Here is a 24,034-nt window from a genome sequence, read left to right as displayed (position 1 = left end):
GCCGTCAAGGTCGGGCATGTCCTCCCTGACAGCAGTTCCCAGCCCAGCACTGCCCCTCACTCAGCCGGAGCCCTGATGCCTTCACTTTGCCAGATATTTCTTCACAGGGTTATCAAATCTGGGGGTAGGAGTTCTACTCTTTAAGAAGTTCTGAACAGAGTCTGCCACTCCCAAGAGAAAACAAATGAAAATACAGTTGACCTGTGAACAAGGGTGTGGGGGTTGCGGGGCCAACCCCTCCCCCCACCCCCACCCCCACCACTCCATGCAAGCGCAATCAAAAATCTGCATATAGACAGGAAACTCAGGCCTAGCTGGGGTGCAGGTCTTTGAGGCTCTGCTGTCAGACTACCTCAAAATTGGGGTGTGGGCTCTGGCCCAGCAGTGAGCCCCCACTCCCTCCCAACCCGTGAATACTAGGAGTTCCCTGGAGAGGCGGGGGCGCTGGCCCTGTGTACAAAATGGGAGATGATGAGTCAGGCAAGAAGATCTTTATTCAAAAAATGTGCTCAGTGCCACACAGTGGGAGAAGGTGGAAAACACAAGACTAGTCCAAATATTTGGGGCCTTTTTGCCACAAAACAGGGCAAACACCAGGATTTTCTTATTCTGATTTTTTTATTCTGTTATCTGGGGAGAGAACCACTGATGGAATATTTGGAGAATGCAAAGAAATATATCCCTGAAACTAAAATGATCTTTGCTGGTTTTAAAAAGAAGAGTGAGAGAGATCACATTCAATAACTGAAACAGGCAACATCTTTATGAAATGCTCTTGCAACTTAAAAAAATACATTAGTTATAAGCCAAAATTTTCCAATTTCAAATAATGCATGTTTACGAAAGTCATATTTGATCTTTCTTGATCATCTTGTAGTAAGTTTAACATTTTAAAATAAAAGTTGATATTTTTGATTGTGTGTAATCTACTGATCAAATACCCTTCAGAGTCTGAATTTATTTTCATCTGCTCACTGACGATGTGGATAAAGTCAGGGAGGAGGAGGAGAGGGAAGACAATTGAAATTTATTGTGTTTCAGTAGTCTTTACATTTGCAAAATATTTGCGAAATATTTTATAAGCCTAGCAACTGCAATTGATGATGAAGATAGCATCCACATACTTATTTCTCTGTAATTTAAATTTAAGTATAGCAGACATTAGTTTTTATTAACCTGTGTTTGGCTATGTGTTTACCTTTTATTGTAAATAATACTTAAGAAAAAAAGTAGGGAAAATTAAGTCAATATTTGATCTTACCTTACAATTTTCTACTATTGGAGCAGGGAAAAAAGCAAATTGTTGACCATGGGTGACATAAAATCAAACCGAGTAAGAGGGAAAAACATGTTTCATGTTAATAAACATTTATACCATAAAAAAAAAACCAAAAAACCTGCAGATAACTTTGACTCCCCAAGAATTTAACTAAAGTTCTCCCTCAGTATCCACAGGAGATTGGTTTCAGGACTCAAAATCCACACATGCTCAAGTCCCTGATTTCAGATGACGTATAACAGTGCATACAGTTGGGCCTCTGCATCCAAGGATTCCCAACTGTGGATTAAAAATACTGTTTTTGGTGCATGGTTGGTTGAATCTGTGGATGTGAAACCCAGGGATATGGAGAGCCAACTGTATATTTATCGAAAAAAATCTACATGTAAGTGAACCCACATAATTCAAGGATCAACTGTAAATAGAACTGTGTGGTTCAACCAGGAGTTGGGGGCCTCAGAGCACCCCCACCTCACCCCCATGCACCCCAGATATGTGGAAACTCTTAGGCCTCCAAAAAGAGTTTGAAAACCACCTGCTTAGAGGGAAAAGTAGAGTCCCATAGAACTGGTCAAATCCTCTATTTCTTCTTGAATCAGTTTTGGTAGTTTGTGTCTATGAATTTATCGATTTCATCTAGATTATCTAAATTGTTGGCATACAGTTGTTCATAGTTACTTAAAACCCTTTGTATTTCTATAAAGTCAGTTGTTATGTCCCCACTTTTCATTTCTGATTTTAGTTATTTGTTTTTTCTTTTTTTCTTAGTCTAGATAAAGGTGTGTCAATTTTGTTGATCTTTTCAAAGAACTGACTGTTGGTTTTGTTGATTCAATTGCTTTTCTGTTCTATTCTACTATTCCACTATAATCTTTATTATTTCCCTCTTTCTACTAGCTTTGGGTTTAGCTTCTTCTTCTTCTTCTAGTTCCTTAAGGTATAAAGGTAGGTTATCTATTTAAGATCTTTCTTCTTTTTTAATGTGGCACTTAAAAGCTATATATTTCTCTATGAACACTGCTTCTCCTGCATCCCATAGATTTTGGAATGTTGTTTTCATTTTCTTTTATCTCAAAGTATTTTTAAATTTCCCTTGTGATTTCTTCTTTGACCTATCGGGTAAGAGTGTGTTGTCTTCCAGTTTTCCCTCTGTCGGTGATTTCTAGCTTCATTACATTGTGGTCAGAAAAGATACTTTGTATGCTTTCAATCTTTTAACATTTATTGAGACTTACTTTGTGGCCTAACATATGGTCTATACTGGGGAATGTATTATGTGCACATGAGAAAAATGTGTATTCTGCTGTTTTGCATATTAGGTTGAGTTACAACCATTATTGAAAGTGGAGTATTTAAGTCTCCAACTACTATTGTAGAATTGTCTATTTCTCCCTTCAATTCTCCCAATGTTTGATTCACATATTTTGGGGCCATGTTGTTTGGTAAATATACATTTATAATGAATGTATCCTCTTGGTAGAATGACCCTTTTATCAGTAGATAATGCCTTTCATTGTTTCTTGTAACAATTTTCGACTTAAAATCTATCTCGTCTGATATTTGTATAGGTATTCTAGCTCTCTTTTGGTTACTTTACTATTTGCTTGAAATACCTTTTCTCATTCTTTCATTTTCAAGCTTTTTGTGTTTCCAGATCTAAAGTTAGTCTCTTGTAGACAGCATATAGCTGGGTCACATTTTTTACCCATTCTATTGGTCTCTGGTTTTTTTCATTTAGCGTTTAATCCATTTACATTCAAGATCATAACTGATAAAAAACTTACTTTTGCCATCTTACTACTTGTTTCAAAGGTATGTCTTATACCTTTTTTGTTCCTCAATTTGTCCATTACTATCTTCTTTTGTGTTTAATTGATTTTCAATGAGGTAATATAAATTTATATATACATAATATAACTATAATATGAAATTGCATTTTATTAAAAAAAAAACATTCCACGATGAATTAAAGATTTAAGATCTAATTCTTCAGATTTATGTAAGGACATCTGAGGATCCCAATACCCTGTAACTGCTATCCCATCAATTAGGAAGTCACACAATGTCCTTGAGAAGCTATTAAACAACTGGCTTTTTATAAGGAAAATCAATCGTGACTGAGTCTGTGTGTGTCGCACTGCTGCCCTTCTGTGCACTGTCCAAGCATGTGCTTTTCTTTTGAAGGCCTTGCAAATTAGCCTTCAAAAGAAAAGCACATGCTGGGGGTGGCTCCATAGTGTAGTGGTTAGCACGGCTGCTTCACACGCAGACGGTCCTGGGTTCGTGCCCCAGGTGGAGCCATGGACCACATTCTGGGGTGCCAACCTGGTTGTGCACCACAAGTGCACATAGTGTAAGGAGACGTCCTGTCTTCAGAGATCCAGTCCGTAAAGGGAGATGGCAACATCCATAGGTCAGGGGTGGAAGTGGGGTGGAAGTGGGGTGGAAGCGGGGTGGGTGGGGTGGGGGGAAAGCACATGCTTACTTTTTTTTTTTTTTTTTTTTTTAGTGTGCTACTTGATCCCCTCTTCTTCCTTTTTTTTTTTTTTGTATATTTTTAGTTATTTTCTTACTGGTTACCTGGGGACTATAGTTAAAATCTTCAACCTGTAACAATCTAGGTTGAATTAATACCTACTGAGCTCCAATAGTATACAAAACTCTGCTCATACACAGCTTCATTCATTTTCCCCCCTTTACATTGTGTTGTTACAAATTACATCTATATACACTGTATTTCCATTAACATAGCTTTATAATTATTGTTTTAAGCCTTGTCTTTTAAATCACATAGGAAAAAAAGAGGAGTTATAAACCAAAAATGCAATAATACAGGCTTTTATACTTATGTAGTTATCTTTACCAGTGTTCTTTATTTCTTAATATGGCTTTGAATTGCTATCTAGTGTCCTTTAATTTCTCCTAAAAGGAGAAATGTTCCTTTTAGCATTTCTTGTAGGGCGGGTCTGCTAGCCACAAACTCTCTTAATTTTGTTTATCTGGGAATATCTTAATTTCTCCTTCATTTTTGAAGATAGTTTTACTAGATATAGAATTCTTGGTTGACAGTTTTTTCCTTTCATCGTTTTAAATACTCTTCACTATTTTCTGGCATCTATGATATCTGATGATATATCAGCTGTTAATCTTATTGGAGATCCCTTGTACGTGCTGAGCCACTTCTCTCTTGTTGCTTTCCCTTTAACGTTGGCTATAAAAATCAAAGATGTCTTCTCTTAGGGAGGGGAAAAAGGAATTGGCCCAGGACATGTTTAGGAATATGGGAAGCCTCTCAAAGTCAGCTACCTGAAGCAATGATTGAGAATTTTTGGTCTTTACAAGCATTTTTTTTTTTTTTTAACTTGGAGAGCAAAAGCAGTCATTTTGTTTGCTTCTCTTTTTGTCTTTATCTTTCAACAATTTGGTAATAATGTGTCTTGATGTAGATGTCTTTGAGTTATCCTGCTGGGAGTTTGTTGAGATTCTTGGATGTATAGATTCATGACTGTTATTAAATCTGAGAAGTTTTTGGCCATTACATTTTTAAAATAGTTTTTCTTTCTCTCTTCTTCCTCTAGGACTCCCATTGTATATATGTTTGTACACTTGATCATATCCTAAAAGAGTCTCAGGCTTTGTCATTTGTCTTTTTTTTTTTCTTATGGCTTCTCAAACTGGGTATTTTTAATTGACTTTACTTCAGGGTAAACATATTTTCAATTGGCTAGTGTGGATAATTTCAGCAGGCTCTGGGGCACAGATGCTATCCCCAGTTGTCTGGTAGCTGGCCCTGGGGTGTTTAGGGCCCTGGGGTGCCTCCTCGAGTGTGAGAGCCTGATAGAGGCGGTGGTTGGGGTGTGAGTTCTGGATTGTTTCGTATATGAAAAGTGCACTCCCAGGTGAGTCATTTGTTATCTCTAGGAATTAGCTAGCCTTGTGAGGGGTAATCTGTCCCAAAACAGCGAAGATGTCAAAGCATCATAAAATACCAAAAATAAAAAAACACGGTTAATATACTCATCATTTCTCTTCTCTCACCACCTACTATGCTCTTTTCCCTGTCTTCACAGCTACTGCCTTTGGCACCAAGAACAGCTCTCAAATATCTTTGACTCAAGGAAGTCTGGCATTTCTGACACTTGTCTACCTTACTGACACTCTCTCACCTCTCACTCCTGAACTCCTGCATTTGCTCCAGATTGAAACCCAGCAGTCACCCCTCGCCCTCAGGTCCCTGGCTATTTTTTCTGTAGGGCTCTCATCTCCATCACTTTAGAAACACAACCAGTTTGCGTCCTGTCCCCCTTCCTTTTCATCATCTTTGAGACAAGGGCATTTTCTCAAGGTTCCATTCTTGGTCCCTTTCTCTAGGATCAGGCAGAGGCTATACAAACCCTCCCTTAGTATTTTAGCTGCTGGCAAAAGGGCTGGAGAAGCTTTATAGTCTGTGTGTCCTTTTGACCATGAACTTCAATGAAAAACTCATTTTCCCTTTAACGTTGGCTATAAAAATCAAAGATGTCTTCTCTTAGGGAGGGGAAAAAGGAATTGGCCCAGGACATGTTTAGGAATATGGGAAGCCTCTCAAAGTCAGCTACCTGAAGCAATGATTGAGAATTTTTGGTCTTTACAAGCATTTTTTTTTTAACTTGGAGAGCAAAAGCAGTCATTTTGTTTGCTTCTCTTTCTCAGTGTTCTAAGCCTGAGAAATTCTGGTCCGTCCAAGCCCTGACCTCCAACTTTCATACACTGAGTTCTCCCTACCTGGTAGGAGGCAGCAGCACCACTGTGCACCACAGCTCATACCAAGAGAGGCAAATGCCAACCTGACCACACAACAGCTTTCCTTGACTTGGAATTTCAGAGTAGACACCTGTATGAGTTCCGTGTGTCTGCTGTAGTAGTTTAAAACACAAAGTATCCTGTAGTCCTGGAGGGCAGAAGTCCTATAATTGAGGTGTCAGCAGGGCTGCATTCCTTCTGGAGGCTCTAAGAGACAACCTATGTCCATGCCTTTTCCATTTTGTAGAGGGTGCCCACATGCCTTGGCTCACAGCCCTTTCCTTCATCTGCAAAGCCAGAAGCAATTTCCAACTCCCTTCTGACTCTGCTTGCATCATATCTCCTTCTCTGATTCTGACCCTCCTGCTTCCACTCTCATAAGGACTCTTGTGATAACATTATCCCACCTGAGCAATCCAGGAAAATCTCCCCATCTCCAAAGCCTTAATTTAACCACATCTGCAAAGTCTCTTTTGCCAGGTAAGGCCACATATTCCTAGTGGGGGCAGGGGTCATCATTCTGCCTACCATGGCACCCATGAGGGCCACATTCCTAAGATGGGGGCCCCAGAATACTTCGAGAAAGTAATGTGTGGACTCGGTTCTGGAAGACAGCAGGTGGGAATGGAGGTCAGGGGACAGAAAATTTCAGGCAGAGGAAATGGCACACAGAACAGCAGGCTCCCTGAACACCTTGGCCTGGATGTGCTCCAAAGGCCCTTAACACCAGCACAGGGACCCAGGCAAGGGAGCACCCTTTCCAGGCTCAGTTCTGCAAAGCAGGGATCCTCCCTCGGGCCATTTTGCCCATAGGGACACCTAGCAATGTATGGAGAGATATTTGGCTGTTATAGTTGGTGAGCAGTGGCTAGAGATCTGCTAAATATCCTACAATGTACAATTCTGTCCATGCCACAAAGAATTGAGTGAGAAACCCCACTTACAGTCACTTGCCGACCATCTCCCCAGACCCAGAGGGGCTTCTTCCTTCCTCCATGAAGGGTTTCTGCTCAGGGACCTTTGACCTTTCTGCCCCTACCCAACCTTTCTTGGAAAAAGCTGTTTCTTGTGACTCTTGGCCTGCTCGGGGAATAGAAACAGTTGTGTGGGTTGAATGCTCCTGCCTATGGAATGGGAAGGCTGGGCCTGGCCTGGGCAGGGGAGGAAGATGGATTTAAGAGTTTCCTCACCCTCAACCCCTACCCCCTACCTCCCATCCCCGGGCCCAACCCGATCTAGCCTCTGGGTCCCTGTACTGGGAAGGTGAATGAGGCAGACAGTATGCTGACACCCACTGAGCCTGTGCCGGTCACTGGGTGGGGAATAAGCCTCTTCATTCATGGGGCAGCAGGTGACAGGAGGGGGTGAGCTGGGGCTGGGGCATCCCCTTATAGCTCCTTGTTGCTGCCACCCCACAGTGCTGTCAGTGGCACCCCTGGAATTAGATATACCCTCCTTGGGCTAGGGTGGGAGTGGGATGCTTATCTCACCCACCACGCAAGGGACCCCAGCTTGGGTAGCCTGACCCAGTGTGTGTGAGGGGGGAGGATGGAGTGAGCTCTGTTGGGATGTGACAAACCTAAGCTGGAGTCTTACTGTCCCTGGTCCTTGCAAGAAGAGTCTGCTGCTTATTCATTTGGTCAGCCAACTTTTGATGCCTACAGGCTCTAGGTTTGGTGCTGGGGATATACATGTGGACAGGACCCAGTTGTCCCCTCAAGGAGCTCATGGCCACTGGGAGACCAGGGCTCACGCCAGCCGACTGCTCAACCTAGAGCCAGCCCCTGTGCCAAGCGCCTCAATTCTCGGTGGGAGCAGAGCAGCTGCGTTTTGTAGGGGTGAAGGGAAGCAGCAGGGATCTGGACAGAGAAAGCCCCTGTGAAATAGCTCACAGAGGAAGGTGAACACATGCCCAGTGGGGCTTCCATGGGAGCGAGCCCAGGAAGACCCCTGCTCCAGGGGGCGAAAAGGCTGGTCTGAGGAGAAAGCCCACTCTGCCCACCACCGGCTTCTGGATTTCTCCCCTACTGCCCCTATGCTGGCTGTAGCTGCTCTGGTCAGCCTCTGTGCATTTCCACATAGACCCCCAAACCCCCAACATATGGCACCATCCTCCTGCTGAGGCCCAAGGTCAGTCCTACCAGCCAGAAAATGGGGTGTCCAAACCTCAAAATCCTGGCTCCTCCTCTGGGAGACCAGGCAATGCCCATAGGTTACAAAGCCACCTGAGCTCCCCTGCCCACCTTTGCTGACACCCAGTGGGCTGTAATAGACTCACATGTTGCCCCAGCATTATGGGCTGAACTGTGTTCCCACAAAATTTACATGTTGAAGCCCTAACCCCCAGGACCTCAGAATGTGATTATATTTAGAGATCATGCCTTTAATAGGTGATCAAGTTAAAATGAGGTCATTAGGGTGGGCCTTGATCCAACACAGCTGGTGTCCTTATAAAAAGGGGAAATTAGGACAGACAGGCACAGAGGAAAGATGATGTGAGGACATGGGGAGAAGATGGCCTACTGCAAGCGATGAAGAGAGGCCTCAGAAGGAGCCAGCCTTGCTGACACCTTGATCTCAGACTTCTCACCTCCAGAACACTGAGAAACTAAATTTCTTTTGTTCCTAAGCCACCCAGTCTGTGCTTTGTTATGGCAACCCTAGTGAACTCATATACCCAGGACACACCTGAGTAACATGGCAGCACATCTTAGGATATGGAAGGAAACAGGATGAAGATGGACCATTTTTCCACAGCCTCGGTTTCTTCCCTCTCCCATACAGACCTGAATCCATTGCTTTCATTGCACTACTGAGGATGCCCCCTTCACTCCAATCTTGAGATCCTGGACCCTGGTTGGATTGGGGAGTGGAAATATCCCACAAATAACACCACGGGTAAAAGACACCCCCACCCACAACGGGCTGTGTATTCCTTCCTCTGAGTGGTCCATGTAAACCTTCTCCCCCGGCCCCTCCTCTCCCCCCAGCCCCACTACCTCTCAACTGCATCCTGCTTAGTCCTTCCTTGCTGCCCATCAGCCCTGAGGTTGGGCCTCCCTCAGTGCTGGTCCATCTCCTTCCCCTTTCTCCACTACCCCACCCGTACCCTTCCATTCACAGGTGAGCACATGTCCAGTGGTGCTTCCATGGGAGCGAGCCCAGGAAGACCCCTGCTCCAGGGGGCGGGAAGGCTGGTCTGGGGAGAAAGCCCACCTCTCCCACTACTGGCTCCTGGATAGGTGCAGAGGATAGGTGCAACTTTGTGCCCTGCCCTTATCTCTTAAGTCACAAGCAATTTGGCATCAGGGTTCCGTGCATGAATTCTGAGTCCATTGGTCCCAGACCCTGACCCCTTTCTGCCCCTCTTCTAGGAGTGTGTGACCTCAGGCCCACTTGACCTTTCCATAAAGTGAGACTAACAGGACCCAAGACATAGGCTCACCATGAGGATTAAACTGTGTCCACAGAGCTCAGCCCAGGGAGCTACTTACTCCATATGGTTGCAGGCCTCCACCATTTCTAGTGGATGAGCAAGCGATCTTCATTGTTCAGCATTTAAACTGTCAACCTGAAGGTATTTCATTAAAGATGGTGAGGAATGTCTTCCTACGGACAGCCCTTCCATGGGGTCACAGAATAATTTTCAGCGGTATGACCACAGGGTCAGACTATTAGCCCTTTTATATCTTGGTATCTTCCACAGAGTCCTTCAGATGAACATGGTCATCACCCCCATCCCCCAGGAAAGGTGGTGTTGGGTCTTGGCAGCACTGCAATGATCTTCACCTTGAGCAGGCCCCACCCACAACTCTGTGGAGACAATGACATTTGTTGACTCTTCCTGCTGTGAAGTGTCTGTTTCTGATCTTTGCTCTATTTGTTCTTATCAATTTTGTGAGCATTAACAGACTGATAACATCTGGCTTGTTCACCTCACACAACTGCTCTTCACTGCACGTGATCAGAGGTGAGGAACGCTGCAGGCTGCACTTAGGGAGCTGGGAGGCTTGTGGGTTTTGTGATGCATGGAGTGTGGGAGTTGCCAGGGTCAGGCAGAAGCTGGGAACAGGAACACTCACCCTTGGTGCTCCTGCCCCAGCAAATCAAGGGAAGGTGGGAGGCACTGTGCAGGCAGACACTGGCAAATCGATGGGCACCTGGCCTGCTTCACATGGGATGCTAGACAAGGAGCAAGGCTGGAGAACTGTCACAGCAAATTGATTACCTGCCAGTGACTGATAAGAATGAAGCCTCCATCTCATTTATAAGGATCAGGGAAAAAGGTCTGGTGGTTCCTCTTAAACACAGTGTTATCACATGACCCAGCAATTCCACTCCTAAGTATACACCCAAGAGAAATGAAAACAAATGTTCATATAAAAACCTGTTCTTGAATGTTCACAGCAGCATTAGTGACAATAGCCAAAAGGTAGAAACAGTCCAATGTGCATTGACGGATGAATGGATACACAAAATGTGGTATAGCCACACAGTGGAATATTATTCAGCCATACAAAGGAACAAAATATTAACTCACCCTATAGCACAATAAACTTTGAAGACATTATGCTCAGTAAAAGAAGCCAGACACAAAGAGCCACATATTGTATGATTCCATTTATATAAAGTGATCAGAAGCAGCAAATCCGTGGAGTCAAAAAGTAGATTAGTGGTTGCCAGGGGCTAGTGGGTGACTTCTAAAGGCCATGGGGTTTCTTTTTCGGGTGATAAAAATGTTCTGGAATGAGATAGTGGTGATATTTACATAAGCTTATGAGTATACTAGAAACCACTGAATTTCACTCAAAAATACTTTTTTAAAGAAGCATTCCAAAAAGCCCAGCAAATACATGTAAAACACTTAAAGACAAAGCAAGAAAGAGAACTGATATGGCATGAAAAAAACCAGCTGAATTAAAAAACAACAAATCTTAAAAAAAAAAATGATAGTGACCACTATGAGTCACTGGTAGCAATAATGAGGGTGACCATGTGACAACACCTCGATATGAAATACTGCTCTGGGAAGACAGGGGAAATCAGGCCACTCTGTGACCTTGAGAATCAGAGCAGTGGGGATCTTTCTAACCTTTCACACTCTGGGAAATAAAATTCCCACTGCTGTTCTTGCCAGACAGATACTAGAGTCGAAGGGTAATGGGTCAGATTCAGAAAGATAATTCTGGAAAACAAACCTGACAAGCTCACTCAGGTCAGCACCTCACATTATCTCCTCGGGTGGCACTCAAGGAGCCGATTTCTAAGACGAGAAGCAGAGCCTAATGCTCTCTGGGGCATTAACCACAGACCCTTCTTTAGGAACTTGCTGATACCATGTTAGATGTCCCAGCACATTAAATGCTCTGCTCAGTGCCTGCTTTCCTCAGTTTCCTCAGTTTTGCAAACAAACAAACTGAGGCTCGGGGAAGTTAGGTTATTAGCACAGCAGCTCTGGAAGGAGAGCCCCGCATTTCCATGCCCCTCCAGGGCCAGGCTCTCCAGGTCAGACACAGGAACCATGGGTGACCCATGCCCCAAAGGAGCCAGTGCTGTCGCTCTTCCAATTCTTAACTATTCAGGGACATGAACTCCAAACTGTTGCTAATCTGAAATAAACTCAGAGGCCTAAGAAAAATAAATAGAGCTTCCTGGTTTCCTACATGACTGACCTACTTGGCACCTGAAGTAGAATCAGACCGAAGTTGGGCCCCCAAAGAGGTTGAATGCTAGGTTTTCTGGGCTTGCTTGGGCCTGCCCGACTTCTGTTCTCAGAACAGTCATTGCACTTTGACGCCTCAACTCTGTTAGGAAGCTGACCAGTGAACAGATAACCTGACATTTAAACCCATTTCTTATGTTCCCAAAATAACCCCCACCCACATACGGAGCCCTGTAAATGGTTCAGATGTCATGGCTTTCCACTGCATCATGGTGAAGGTCAGAAATCTGAAATTGGTTTTACCAGGCTAAAATCAAGGTGTCAGTAGGGTTATGGTCCTTCTGGAAGCTCTAGGAGAGAATGTTTCCATGCCTTTGCCAGCTTCTGGGTGCCGCCCGCAATCTGTGGCTCATGCTCTTTCTTCCATGGTCAAAGCTGGTAATAGCATCACTGACCTCTGCTGCCGTTGTCATATTTCCTTCTCTGACTCTGACCCTCCTGCCTTCCTCTTACGAGAACCCTTGTGATTACACTGGCCTCATGCAGATAATCCAGGATAATCTTCCCACCTCCAGATACTTAACCTAATCCAATCTGCAAGTCCCTTTTGCCAGGAAAGGTAACATAGTCACAGGTTTCAGGAGATTAGGACACGGACAACTTTGGGGGGCTGTTATTCTGCCCACCATGGCAGGACCAGCATACACTTTCTGAAAAGGGCTCAATCGTACATATTGCAGGCTTTGTGGGCCATATGTTCTGTTGCCAAGATTAGCTATGTAATTTTCAGAGCCCAGTGTAAGATAAAAATGCACAGCCTCTCATTCATAGATTACTAAATATTTCACAAGGGCAATAGTAGAAGCATGGGGCCCTGGGTGATGACAGTCTCCACAGCCATGAAGCAGGCTCTGCCTGAACAAATCTCCCTCTGATAGTGTCACTCAAAAGCAGCCATAGCAACACACACACAACAGGCATGGCTGTGTTACGATCAAACTTGACGCACACTGAAATTGTGCTTCGTGTCATTTTCTCACGTTAAAAAATGTTATTCTTCTTTTGGCTTTTTTCAACCATTCAAAAATGTAAAAATCATTTATAGCTCACAGGCTGGGCAAAAACATGGTTGCAGTTTGCCAGCTTCCGGCCATGGGATAAACACCAGCTCCTCTGCCTGATCCTGTTGGGCCCTTCAGAGCTGGAGACAAACACTTCTCCAGAACCATCTCACCATCTTCTTCCCTCACGACCTATACCCGGCACTTCCCATTCCTGCTGTACTCTGCTCAGACACTACCCTTCACGACAGGTGATGCTTTATACCCACCCCTTATCACCCTGGCTGTATTTGTATGTCTCTGTGTCCTCCTCTCCCTTGGAGCAGTGATGTCCTCAAGAGCAGGAATAAAGATTAAGTCATCTTTGAATCCTCTGACCTCACAGACCCTCAGAGCTCGAACAACGTAGAACTGTGGTGGCTGGACTGTACCGATTCCAACTCCTAAGAACCAAAACTGTGTTTCTCTCCACAAAAAAAAATAAAAATAAAAAATAAAAAACGAGAATGTCCCATCTCAAATTCAGAACAGGGAAATAAAGCTCTCTTGACACAAAGCACAAATCCCACCTCTGTCCTTACTAGTCATATGCACTTGGACAAGTCACCTCCCTTGCTATTAGGACAGGTCTCACCTTACCACAGCCAGCCAAGCCCCATGTGACCAGCTCCTTCCAAGCCCAAGAGTTTCCTTTCCCACCCATGTCTTTTCCACTAGCCTTTTCTCAGTTCCTAAGTGTGCAAGCTCCTGCCTGCCTCAGTGCCTTTGTTCGTGCTGCCTTAAATGGTCTGCTCCCCTTTGCCTGGTGACTCACCCATCCTGCCTCAGCTACAACACCACCGACTCGACAAGCCTTCCTAGTGACCCCAAAATGAGGTCAGGTCCTCCTGTTATATGTTTTTCTGGCACTATGAACCTCTTCAGATTGTAATGATTTGTGTAATTTCTTATTACTATTAGTAAGACTTACTAGACACTTGATGCCAGGCTCTGTTTCAGTGATTCTAAAAGTAGATGATTTCATTTAATTCTCACTGTACCCTCGTGAAGTATTAAAATCACCCCCATTTCATGGAAGGGGAGGCTGAAGCTCAGAGAGATGAAATAACTTGCCTAAGATCATACTTGCCCAAGCTAGTTGGTGTCGGAGCTTCCCTCTTAAACTTGTTTCTGGAAACTAACTGTGACTTCCATGACAGCAGATGCCACATTTGGCATGGTCATTGTTGTATCCCCAGGGCTGAGTGCCTGTACCTGGTACATTGTGGATAATTTAAAAAGATTGATGATCTGTAAGAAACAACACCAAAGAAACAATGAGCACTCCTAGTGCCTGAATCTTGGTTTCTAGCACTCTAATAAAAGGAAGTAGGCCTGGGGAAATGCCTGATTCTAGGATTGGAGCAGGAAATATACAAGATGAGCCTGGTGCATCTTGAAGTACGAGAGTAAGGAACTGCTCCAAAGAAAACAAAATGAAAAAAGCCAAACACACTGATGGGAGTGTGTCAAAGGGCTACAGGAGCCAACTGGAAGAGATCCCAATGGCTAAAGTCAGAACAATTTGAGCAACAAAATAAATAAAGTAGTATTAGGTTAAAACTCAGAGTATAAAATACTCGGGAGGCCATACTGATATAATGACTGAATAAACTACTGAATAGGGGAGAAGAGAAAAATCTACCATGTGGAAGAATTCCAAATTAATTTATGTAGATATCCACCCTTAAAGAGAGGAAACGTAACTCTCTTCTCTTTAAATGTGGGCTGCACAGTGACTTCCTTCCAAAGTATACAGTAAGAAGTGTGTGTGTGTGTGGGGGGGGAATTTACAGTGGAGAAAGATGATAAATACTACCTCAGCCAGGTGATCAAGACCATCAACAGGTAGAGACAATGTTGATGGTCTGTATCCTTTGAAATGATGTGATTGGAAGAGCACTTGACCTCTTTGGTCTTCCTCCCCCAAACCCATCATTCCAGTCTTAATATGAGGAAAACATCAGAGGAATCTCAACAGAAAGGCACCCTATAACACATCTAACTAGTTCTCAAAACCGCCAAGGTCATCAAAAACAAAGAAAGTCTGAGAATGTGCCGCAGCCAAGAGGAGCCTAAAAAGACAGGACAAACAAAAGAATAGACCTTGGAAGCACATATCATGTTCATGGTAGGAAGAATCAACATCGTTAAAATGGCCATACTACTCAAAGCAATCTATAGATTCAATCCAATCCCTATCAAAATACCAATGGCATTTTTCAGAGAGCTAGAACAAATAATCCTAAAATTTATATGGAGCTATAAAAATCCTGAATTGCCTTGGCAATCTTGAGAAAGAAGAACAAAGTTGGAGGTATCACACTACCTGATATCAAACTATACTACAAGTCTACAGTAATCAAAACAGCATGGTACTGGCATAAAAAGAGATACACTGATCAATGGAACAAAAGAGAGCCCAGAAATAAACCCACATCTATACGCTCACTTAATATATGACAAAGCAAGTTAGAATATACCATGGGGTAAAGACAAGAAAGAAAAGACTCAAAACCATAAAACTTCTAGAAGAAAACATAGGCAGTACACTCTCTGATATTACTAACAGGAATTTCTTTTCAGATATATCTCTTTAGGCAAGGGAAACAAAAGAAAAAATAAACAAATGGGACTACATCAAAATAAAAAGTTTTTGTACAGCAAAGGAAACTATCAACAAAACAAAAATACAACCGACTGTTTGGGAGGCATTTGCTAATGATATATCTGATAAGGGGTTAATAACCAAAATGTATAAAGAACTTATACAACTCAACAACAAAAAAAACAAACAATCCAATTAAAAAATGGGCAGAAGACCTGAACAGATACTTCTCCAAACAGGAAATATAGATGGCTAATAGACATGTGAAAAGATGCTCAAGGTCACTAACCATCAGAGAAATGCAAATTAAAAACACTATGCAATATCATTTCACACCAATCAGAATGGCTATCATCAATAAATCAAAAAACAACAAGTGTTGGTGAGGATGCAGAGAAAAAGGAATCCTCATACATTGTTGGTGGGATTGCAAATTGGTACAGCTGCTATGGAAAACAGTATGGATGTTTCTGAAAAAATTAAAAATGGATCTACCTTTTGACCCAGCAATTGCACTTCTGGGTATTTATCCAAAGAAAACCAAAACAATAATTCGTAAAGATCTATGCACTCCAATATTCATGGTAGCACAATTTACAGGAGCCAAGATATAAAAGCAACCTAAATGCTCATTAACAGACGATTGGATAAAGAAATTATGGTTCATATATACAATGGAATATTCCTCAGCCATTTAAAAAAATGAAATCCTACCATCTGCAATGACATGGATGAACCTAGAGGTTATTATGCTGAGTGAAATGAGTCTGACAGAGAAAGATAAACACCATATGATTTCACTAATATGTGGAATCTAAGGAACAAAAAGAACAGACGAATCAAAAACAGACTCACAATATAGTGGACAATTTGGTTGATGGACAGAGGTGAGCGGGGTTGGAGGACTGGGAGAATGGGGTGAAGGGTTAAAGAAGTGCAAATTAGTAGTTGATAGATGGTCACGGGGATGGGGAGCACGGCATAGGGAATGCAGTTTACATTAATATGATGGCTAGGTGGAGGGCGAGGGGAAGGAGAGAGCAATTGGGGGGATTGTTTTATGAACTATACAGATGTCTAACCAATGTACTGTATACTTGAAATTAATTTAAGTAAGTAGATAAATTAAAAGAGAATAGACCTTCCAAGTTCTCATCACAAGAACAAAAAATTTGTAATCAGGTGTGGTAATGGGTGTTAACTAAACTTATTGTTCTGGTTATTTTGCAATATATACATATATCAAATCATTACGTTGTACACCTAAAACTAATACAATGTTACATGTCAATTACATTGAGAGAGAGAGAGAGAGAAAGAGAGAGAGAGCGCGAGCGAGCAAGGGGGAGGGAGGGAGACAGAGGGAGGAAGAGAGAGAGAAGAGAAAACACAACTAAATGTAATGTGGTATCCTGGATGGGATTCTGGAAGATGAAAAGGATATTAGTTAAAAACGATGGAAGTTAAATAAACTATGAACTTTGGTTGCTAATAATATACCAATATTAGTTATATTGATGAGTTATAACTCTATGGCTATTATAAGTTATAAATAATGAGTTATAACAAATGTATCACACTAATAAAAGATGTAACTAATAGGGAAAATGGGTGTGGAGAAAATGGTAACTCTGTACCTTCTTTGCAATATTTCTGTAAATCTGAAACTGTTTAAAAAGTTTATTAATGATAATAATAACAATAAAGTATAGATGAATGAAGGACTGCATTATTCATGGTGACAATGATTACTGCTCTCTTCTCACAGAGATGTTTCAAGAATTACACCGGAGAACCTGAATAAAACATTTAGCACGTGGTACATGCCCAATTCAGAGCACTTGCCACCATTCTCCTAAAAATATGTCATCTGCTATGGAAGCCACTGGCCTTATGTGACTATTTAAATTCCAATTAAGTAAAAATTAAATATATTAAAAATTCAGTTCTCCAGTGGCAACAGCCACATGTCAAGTGCCAAAAAGCCACATGGAGCTAGTGGCTACTAAATTAGTGCTAATAAAATACATCCATCACATGTTTTACCAGGATGAACGCTGCAGTAAACAATGAAGGGTGTAGTAATTATTTGTTCAGTGTTCTTGACTCCTTCCTGTGCTTCTGCAAATGCTATCTTTTCAAATTTCCGGACCACTGTCTTTCAAATTGCAACTCCCACATTCCCCATGCCCTTTCACCGATTTACTTTTTCTTCTTACCACTTTCCACCACTTTATGTGGAATTCACTTGATTTCTTCTCCATCTCCCCATCTAGCACTGCACCATCTAATGCAGTAAGCCACTGGCAATGTGTGGCTGTTGAGCCCTTGAAATGAAGCCAGTCCAACTTTGGATGTGCTGTGAGTGTAAAAGACATACCAGATTTCAAAGATGTGTAAACAAACCACACAAAAACATAAAAGATCTCCTAATTTTTTTATATTGATTACACGTTAAAGTAATATTTTGGACATAAATTGGATTAAATGAAACACATTATTAGAATTAATACCACCTATTTTTTTCTTTAACATGGCTACTAGAAAGTTTAACTTATGCATGTGGCCAACATTTGTGGCTACTGGAAAGTCTACAATGTCAGCTATTATACAACTTAAAAATATGCTTGTGGCTCGCTTATATTTCTACTGGGCAGCGCTGGTCTAGAATGTGAACCCTATAAGGGCAGGTATTTTTGTCTGTTCACTGTCCGTGCTGTGACTGGCACATAATAGATGCTCAATAATATTTTCAAGAATGAATGTTAGGCTGGGCCTCTGGGAACACGCTAGTTTTAATAGTCAACACTGTTGGAACACCGACCTCATCCCATGCCCCATCTCCTTACCTTACCAGGTAAGGTAAACTGAGGCTCAGCGAAATGACGTCAGCTCCTGTCAAACAGCACGTAATGCGGAAACGTCGGGAGCGGGATTCGAACCCCGGTCCTGCCCCCATGGCCCTGGCGCGGTGACCGTTCCTACCTTGTAGGGCGGTGACCGCGGCGGCGGCGGCGGCGGCGGCAGGACAGACAGGCGCAGGTACACTGCACGCGCTCGACAGGGTGCATGGCTCTTCGACCACCGCCTTCAGTCGACCTCCATGAGCCAGGCCCCAGGTGGACCCCTCCGTGGCCACCGCCGGCCACCCGCGTCTCCGCCGGCCATCCAACCCTTCGTAGGCGGCGCCGGACGGAAGTCCCGCCTCCACCGCGCGCCTTGGGGCGCCGCGACAGCTATGTTGGCCAATGAGAAGCGCACAGTGGTGGACGCGGGCCAATGGGCTCGCGCGCTGAGGGGGGCGTGTCCGGGCCGCGGGCCGGAGCGGGTCGTGCGCGCTGAGGAGGAGCCGCCGCCGCCGCCGCCGCCGCCGCCGCCGCCGCCGCCGCCGCCGCCGCCGCCGTCGCCGTCGCCGTAGCCGCCGCCGCTACCGCTACCGAGGCCGAGCGGATCCGTTATCGCCGAGCAGTCGCCGCCCGTCCGCCTCGGAGCAGCCTCGGGCCCATCCGCCCGCGTCCAGGTGAGGCGGGGCCCTTCGGCGGCGCCAGACTGGCTAGGCCGCCGCAGGCCTGAGCTCGCCTGGCCCGGCCGCGGGCGTCCGCGGGCCTGCACCGGCCGAGGCCCAGGCCGCACCGGGGCGGGCGGGGACGCGCGCGGGCCGCGCCGGACGGGCGGGAACTGGCCGGTGTGGACGCCGGCGACAGGCCCCGGGCCGGATTCCTCTGCCGCCGCGAGGGGCAGGCGAGGAGGACACGGCGTGGGCACGCGCCTGCCGGCCGGGCTCCGCGGCCGTGACCCGGGTAGTGTTGGAAGTCGGGGATCCGGGGGCGGGAGAGCGAAGCCAGAGGCGAGGGAGTGGGGTGAGCGCTTTCAGAGCGCAGAGGTCACGGCCCACAGGCTCGCTCCCCTGGGAAATGCTACGGATTCTTTTGTGGTCGTTGTCAGGACCACGGCTGATCCGAGGTCCTTTGAGTAGTGTGCAAACCTTTCAGTACGTATGGGAGTCCCAGGGAAAAAATTTTTTAAAAACGTCATCTCTAACACAGCTGTTTTTGGGGCGGGAAACGTTTGGATTTCTAAAAGAGAGAGAGAGAGAGAGAGAGAGAGAGAGAGAAGTGTGTGTGTGTGTGCACGCGCGCGCGCGCGTGTGTGTGTGTGTGTGTGTTGAAAAGACAAACTGCAGGTAACTGAACAATGGGGGATGGATGCTCTTTCTTTTCCGGAGTCCTCTGTTGCTAGGCTTATTAAAATGGGTTCTAAAACCTACTGTGTGCACAGCGGGTGAGGAAGAACTGCTTGCGCTGGCGCTGGAGGGATAGAGTCCCTCTTACTGAAAGTATTCATTTGGGTTCGGGATGGCTAGTGCTCCAGGAGTGAAAAGATGGGGAGGATGATCAGATTAGAGAAGGATTTCTCAACCTCTGCAGTAGTAACATTTAGGTCTGTCTGATCATTCTTGGTTTGGGGGGCCTGGCCTGTGCATTGTGGGATATTGAGTAGCATCCCTGGCCTGGACCCACTAGATGCCAGTAGCGTCCCCCTTCCCTCAGCTGTGAAGATCAACGTCTTCACATTGCCAAAAGTGTCTGTCTTCCTGTCTCTCACTGTCTCTCTCTCACTCTAACTCTCTCTGACTCGGATTCTCTCACACATAGACATACACACATGTGAGAACCACCCTGGATTAAATGAGCTTCCTCTGAAAGTTCCTCCAGCCCCACCTCTGACACCTGCTTTGGATCTAGGGCTCCTAAGACCTTGAAGAAACTCAACTGTGGGGGCCTTAGTTTTCTTACCTATAAAGTAGGATTGACAAGAATCTTGCTGTGCAGATTTAAGAGTGTGGGAAGTCCTTAGCATTGTGCATGGCCTGTGAGTGGCAGGCACTGAATAAATGATGTTATAAATCATCACCAGTATTTATTAAGGATTTATTTTATGTTTGACACTTCACAGGCATTTATCTCCAGCCGTCGAGGTAGGTGCCATTACAATTTTCTTTTTAGGGACAAAGAAACAGGCTTAGATGGGTCCCTTGATATGACCAGTCTCACACAGTAAAGTGACTGAGGCAGGATTTGAACTCAGGCCCTCTGACTCAGAGTTCTTATTACTCTTAACCACCAAATTTTACTGTTCTTATAACACAAGGGTCCAGGGGACCCTAAGAAGAATTCTATTTAGTTGTCGTTGAGCATCTTCTGTGCTGAAATCTGTTATAAAACTCTTCAACTTCAAGGTTTACAAACAGGCCAAGGTATATAAACAACTCAAAATGTGGAAATAAATCATAATTTTTAAACCTTTTTAGGTGGCTTAAAAGCTAGAGTTTGGGATTCCAGATCTTGCACATTCTAACCCTTCCTTTCAGATTTTACCTGCTTGTAGACCCCAAACTCCAACTCTCTCTCTGCCTGTTGCCCCGACTGCCTGGAATGTCATTCTCCTCCACGTAGAGATCTCTTCCTCTTGCTGTGTAACCCAGATCAGAGCTCATTCACCATTTAAAGCGTCCTCTGACAGCCACTCGTCATCCACCCCACCAGAATCAACTGTTCCCTGGGTTGTGTCCCCATCCATGCAATTTATTAAAATCAAATTAAATGCTGAATGGTGAGAGAAGTGCAGTTGCTATCTGTGCCCCTAGGTGGCAGTAGATGAAACAGTGAGGCCAACCTGAGACTTTGGGTCAGAGGAAGATGGGAGGAAACCAGCCTACTGAGAGGAAGTGAGTCTTGATTCTCTCCTTTAACCAACTCTCCCTGCTCCACTCTCAGGTCCCAGGCCCCAAGCTGGGCTCTGAGGAGGCAGTGGTGATTACATTGTGTGCGTAGGTCTTTTTAGCTCACTGTGGTGAGTACAGTTGTTATAACTGGCTGATGTGAAAGCACCAAAAAGGACACTGATAACCAAGCCCTGATGGGAAGAGGAGATCACAGAGTGCTTCCTGGAGGAGGTGAAACATGTGTGCTGGGGAGGAGTTAGCCAGGTAAAGACCATGGGGAAAGTTTTTGCAGGATGCAGGAACAAGCACCGGCAAAGGCATGGATGGAGGTGGGAACATTTCAGTTTGTTCAGGGAACAACACGGGATCTAGTACTTCAGGAGCAAGAGATGTGAAGTGAGTAGTGACCAAAGGACTCACTAGGCTGGTGTCCAAAGAACATGGGTATTGTCCTGTAGGCCAGGCCAGACTTTTAGTCCACAAAGTGAAGGAGTCAGATTTGTACACAGGAGGAAGAATTGGAGGGAGATAATGCTGAAGGTCAGCAAATCAGTTAGGAGGTGATTCCTTTCCTTTAGATAAGTCAGGAAAACTCCCCTAGGCTTTAGAGATAGGAAAAGAGAGGGGATGGTTTTGAGATGTGGTTAAGGGCTAAAAGACACAAGATTCCAGTGGGTATTGAGATGTGGGACATGAGCAAGAGATGAATGATTCCAGGTCTCTGCCTGAATGACTGGTAGTTGAACATTGGTCACTAAGGAAAATAGGGTGAAAGAAGAAACAGTTTAGAGTGTGGACATAAGCAAGAAAGCATATCACTCAAGTAGAATGAGTGCTCATGGGTATACAGACAGTGAAGCAGGAAGGTGGCAGAAAGCAGTGTCCATTTTGGGGCGACTCACTTATATGATCACCATCCATACATACTTGACCCAGAGCCTCTGTATGTATACATTTGCCAGGTCTATGATGATCACACTTTTATAGCCTGAAAACATGAAATGTTACTGCTTGTTCCATTGTTATGGGGAACAGGGAGAAGTGGAAGAAGTTACTTCCTCAAGGAACTTAAAACTTGAGCTGGGGAGAAAAGAAATAGATGTGTCAGATTCAACAACAAGAGGTTGAAGCAGTGGGTTATAACAGCATCAAGAGAGTGTGGAAAGAAATGATTGTCGTTTGGTTTTTGGTTTTGATGAAAGCACTGTTTCCAAACTGGTCATTATGATAAGAGAGATGTGGGCAGGTATTTCCAGGTGCAGCCAGCAGGCCAAGTGAATAAGAGGAGAGCACAAGGAGGTCCAGAAGCGTGAGTGGACCAGTTTGGGCAGGCAGAGGGGTAAGAAAGTGAACTTGGAGATAAAGCTAGAAAAGTATGCTGGAATTGAGGGTTTCTGGGCACAGTTGAGAGGTGATCTTGGAAGATAGCTTTTCTGTGGACAAGACAAAGGTGGACAGACTGGTCAAGAGGTTTTTGCACTACTGAGGTGGGCTGGCAATGGCCTGAACTTGAGGATCTGGACAGGGACTACTTAATATATGCCCAGTACTCTGCTCTGTGCCTGGCATGTGGTCAGCACTCCATCTGTGCTGGGTGAAGAAAAGGTTAGAAGGAAGCTCAGAAGTGAGTAGATCCAGCTACGCATCACAGACATTTATGTCAAAGGAAAGAGTCAGGAGAGAGAACGGTCCAAAACACTATGGCAAGACCGTCACCATAAACAGAAACAGGGAGACAGAAGGAAGAGAAATGATTTGGAAGGAAAAGACCAAGTTGGATTTGTAACTGCTGAGTTTGCTTACAAACAGGGGATGGAGAGGGGCGGCTTAGAGGACATGTGTATGTGCCATCAAATGAAGTGATTCAGGGGGAGGAGGAGATCTGAAGAGGAGGTGAGAATACTTGCAGCTGGAGACAGGAATGTCAGGGATGCAACACACATGTTCACCTTGGTTTGGTTGCTGAATTAGGAGTAAGGGGACGGGACTTGAATAAGTTCATATCTGGTGAACAGATTAAGAAGCCAGCTGGTTCGTCCAAAGTAATGTGTGCGATTGAGCAGGGAACTATGAATGAGATCTTCCACTTTCTATGGAATGCTATAATGGCGAGCCCTGGCTAGTGTAACCACACTGGCTTCTTTGGAACCCAGGCCCATTAGAAATGGCACCAAAGGTGTGGATCTCTTCTAGGGTCCCAAAGGAAAAGGGTCAAAGTGTTCTTTAGTGGACCTAGAGACAGGAGGTGAAGTGGGTGCTTACCGAGTGTCAAGAACTGTGCTGAGAAGCAGGTGGTAACATCCCATTTTGCAGGTAAAGAAACTGAGCTCTGGGAGAGGAAGTGACGGACCATCAGTAGTTTAGACGATTATCAGTAGGGTCAGTACTGGAGCCCAGATATGCCAGGCTCCAAAGCCCATGGATTTTTCCTGCTGTGCCATATTGCTTTGTAGTTCTGTGCAAGAGCCCTGGAGTCGCCTTCATCAGCCAAAAAGAAGCTGGAACTCTTAGCAGGGCTGTGGAGCTGATCAGGTCCCTTTGGGCCCATGGAGCACTTCAACTGGGCCAGACACCAGGCTGCACCTGATCTACTTCTGTTCAGGGCATCTCAGCTTGGCAAATATGGAATTGCTGTGACTTAGCTGGAGCCACCCCAGCCAGGCTGCTTTCCCCTCTGTGGGCCGTTGGAAGGGGCAAGTAAGAACATGTGTACCATGTCCACCTGAACCCTTGCCTCTTGTAACTGTTGTAATTGGGTCAGGTGGTACATTAGTTTTTTTTCCTGGCACCAGAGTGTTTCCTAGGAGACCTTATATTTCAAAGACTTTAAGTCGGCTCTGTGACTATAAAATGAGACATATTCTCACGAGTGCCCAAT

The 24,034-nt window shown here is 44.6% G+C and overlaps 3 protein-coding genes and 1 non-coding gene across 9 annotated transcripts in view; 3 read left to right on the top strand and 1 right to left on the bottom strand.

Moving 5' to 3' along the window:
• The window catches only part of CCL25 (C-C motif chemokine ligand 25), a 29,054-nt gene extending 10,438 nt beyond the window's left edge, over nt 1–18,616 (bottom strand). The window contains exons 1-3 of one of the 6 annotated variants that reach the window (XM_036233793.1): nt 18,417–18,428; nt 18,281–18,326; nt 17,651–17,790 (exon numbers count right to left, since the gene is read on the bottom strand). Coding sequence is in view for 2 of the 6 variants with exons in the window: in XM_016163167.2 (XP_016018653.1) it covers nt 18,281–18,390 (110 nt within the window). In the remaining 4 variants the exon portion in view is untranslated. Of the gene's footprint in view, nt 1–10,662; nt 14,075–17,650 lie in introns of those variants that run through there. The other 5 variants (XM_016163169.2, XM_016163170.2, XR_001599199.2 and 2 more) reach the window with 5 other exon arrangements.
• Nucleotides 469–744, top strand: LOC118612449 (cytochrome c 2-like). Its single transcript, XM_036233795.1, has one exon. The coding sequence runs from the start codon at nt 469–471 to the stop codon at nt 742–744; it is 276 nt and encodes a 91-aa protein (XP_036089688.1).
• On the top strand, nt 3,507–3,580 carry TRNAV-CAC. Its single transcript has one exon. It is a non-coding gene; the product is annotated as a tRNA-Val (tRNA).
• Nucleotides 18,617–18,821: 205 nt separating the features above from the next.
• Nucleotides 18,822–24,034, top strand: part of ELAVL1 (ELAV like RNA binding protein 1) — a 35,894-nt gene continuing 30,681 nt past the window's right edge. Inside the window, exon 1 of the mRNA XM_016163127.2 lies at nt 18,822–18,951. The gene's annotated coding sequence lies outside the window, so the exon portion shown is untranslated. The remainder of the gene's footprint in view (nt 18,952–24,034) is intronic.

Source organism: Rousettus aegyptiacus, unplaced genomic scaffold, assembly GCF_014176215.1.
Source record: "Rousettus aegyptiacus isolate mRouAeg1 unplaced genomic scaffold, mRouAeg1.p scaffold_m13_p_16, whole genome shotgun sequence".
NCBI classification, from domain to species: Eukaryota; Metazoa; Chordata; class Mammalia; order Chiroptera; family Pteropodidae; genus Rousettus; species Rousettus aegyptiacus.
The sequence above is the reverse complement of the archived record's forward strand: the minus strand, read 5'-3'. Positions and strand labels throughout refer to the sequence as shown.

What these genes read in the sequence shown, in the direction of transcription:
- LOC118612449 (XM_036233795.1), top strand. Translation starts at nt 469, where the DNA reads ATGATGAGTCAGGCAAGAAGATCTTTATTCAAAAAATGTGCTCAGTGC.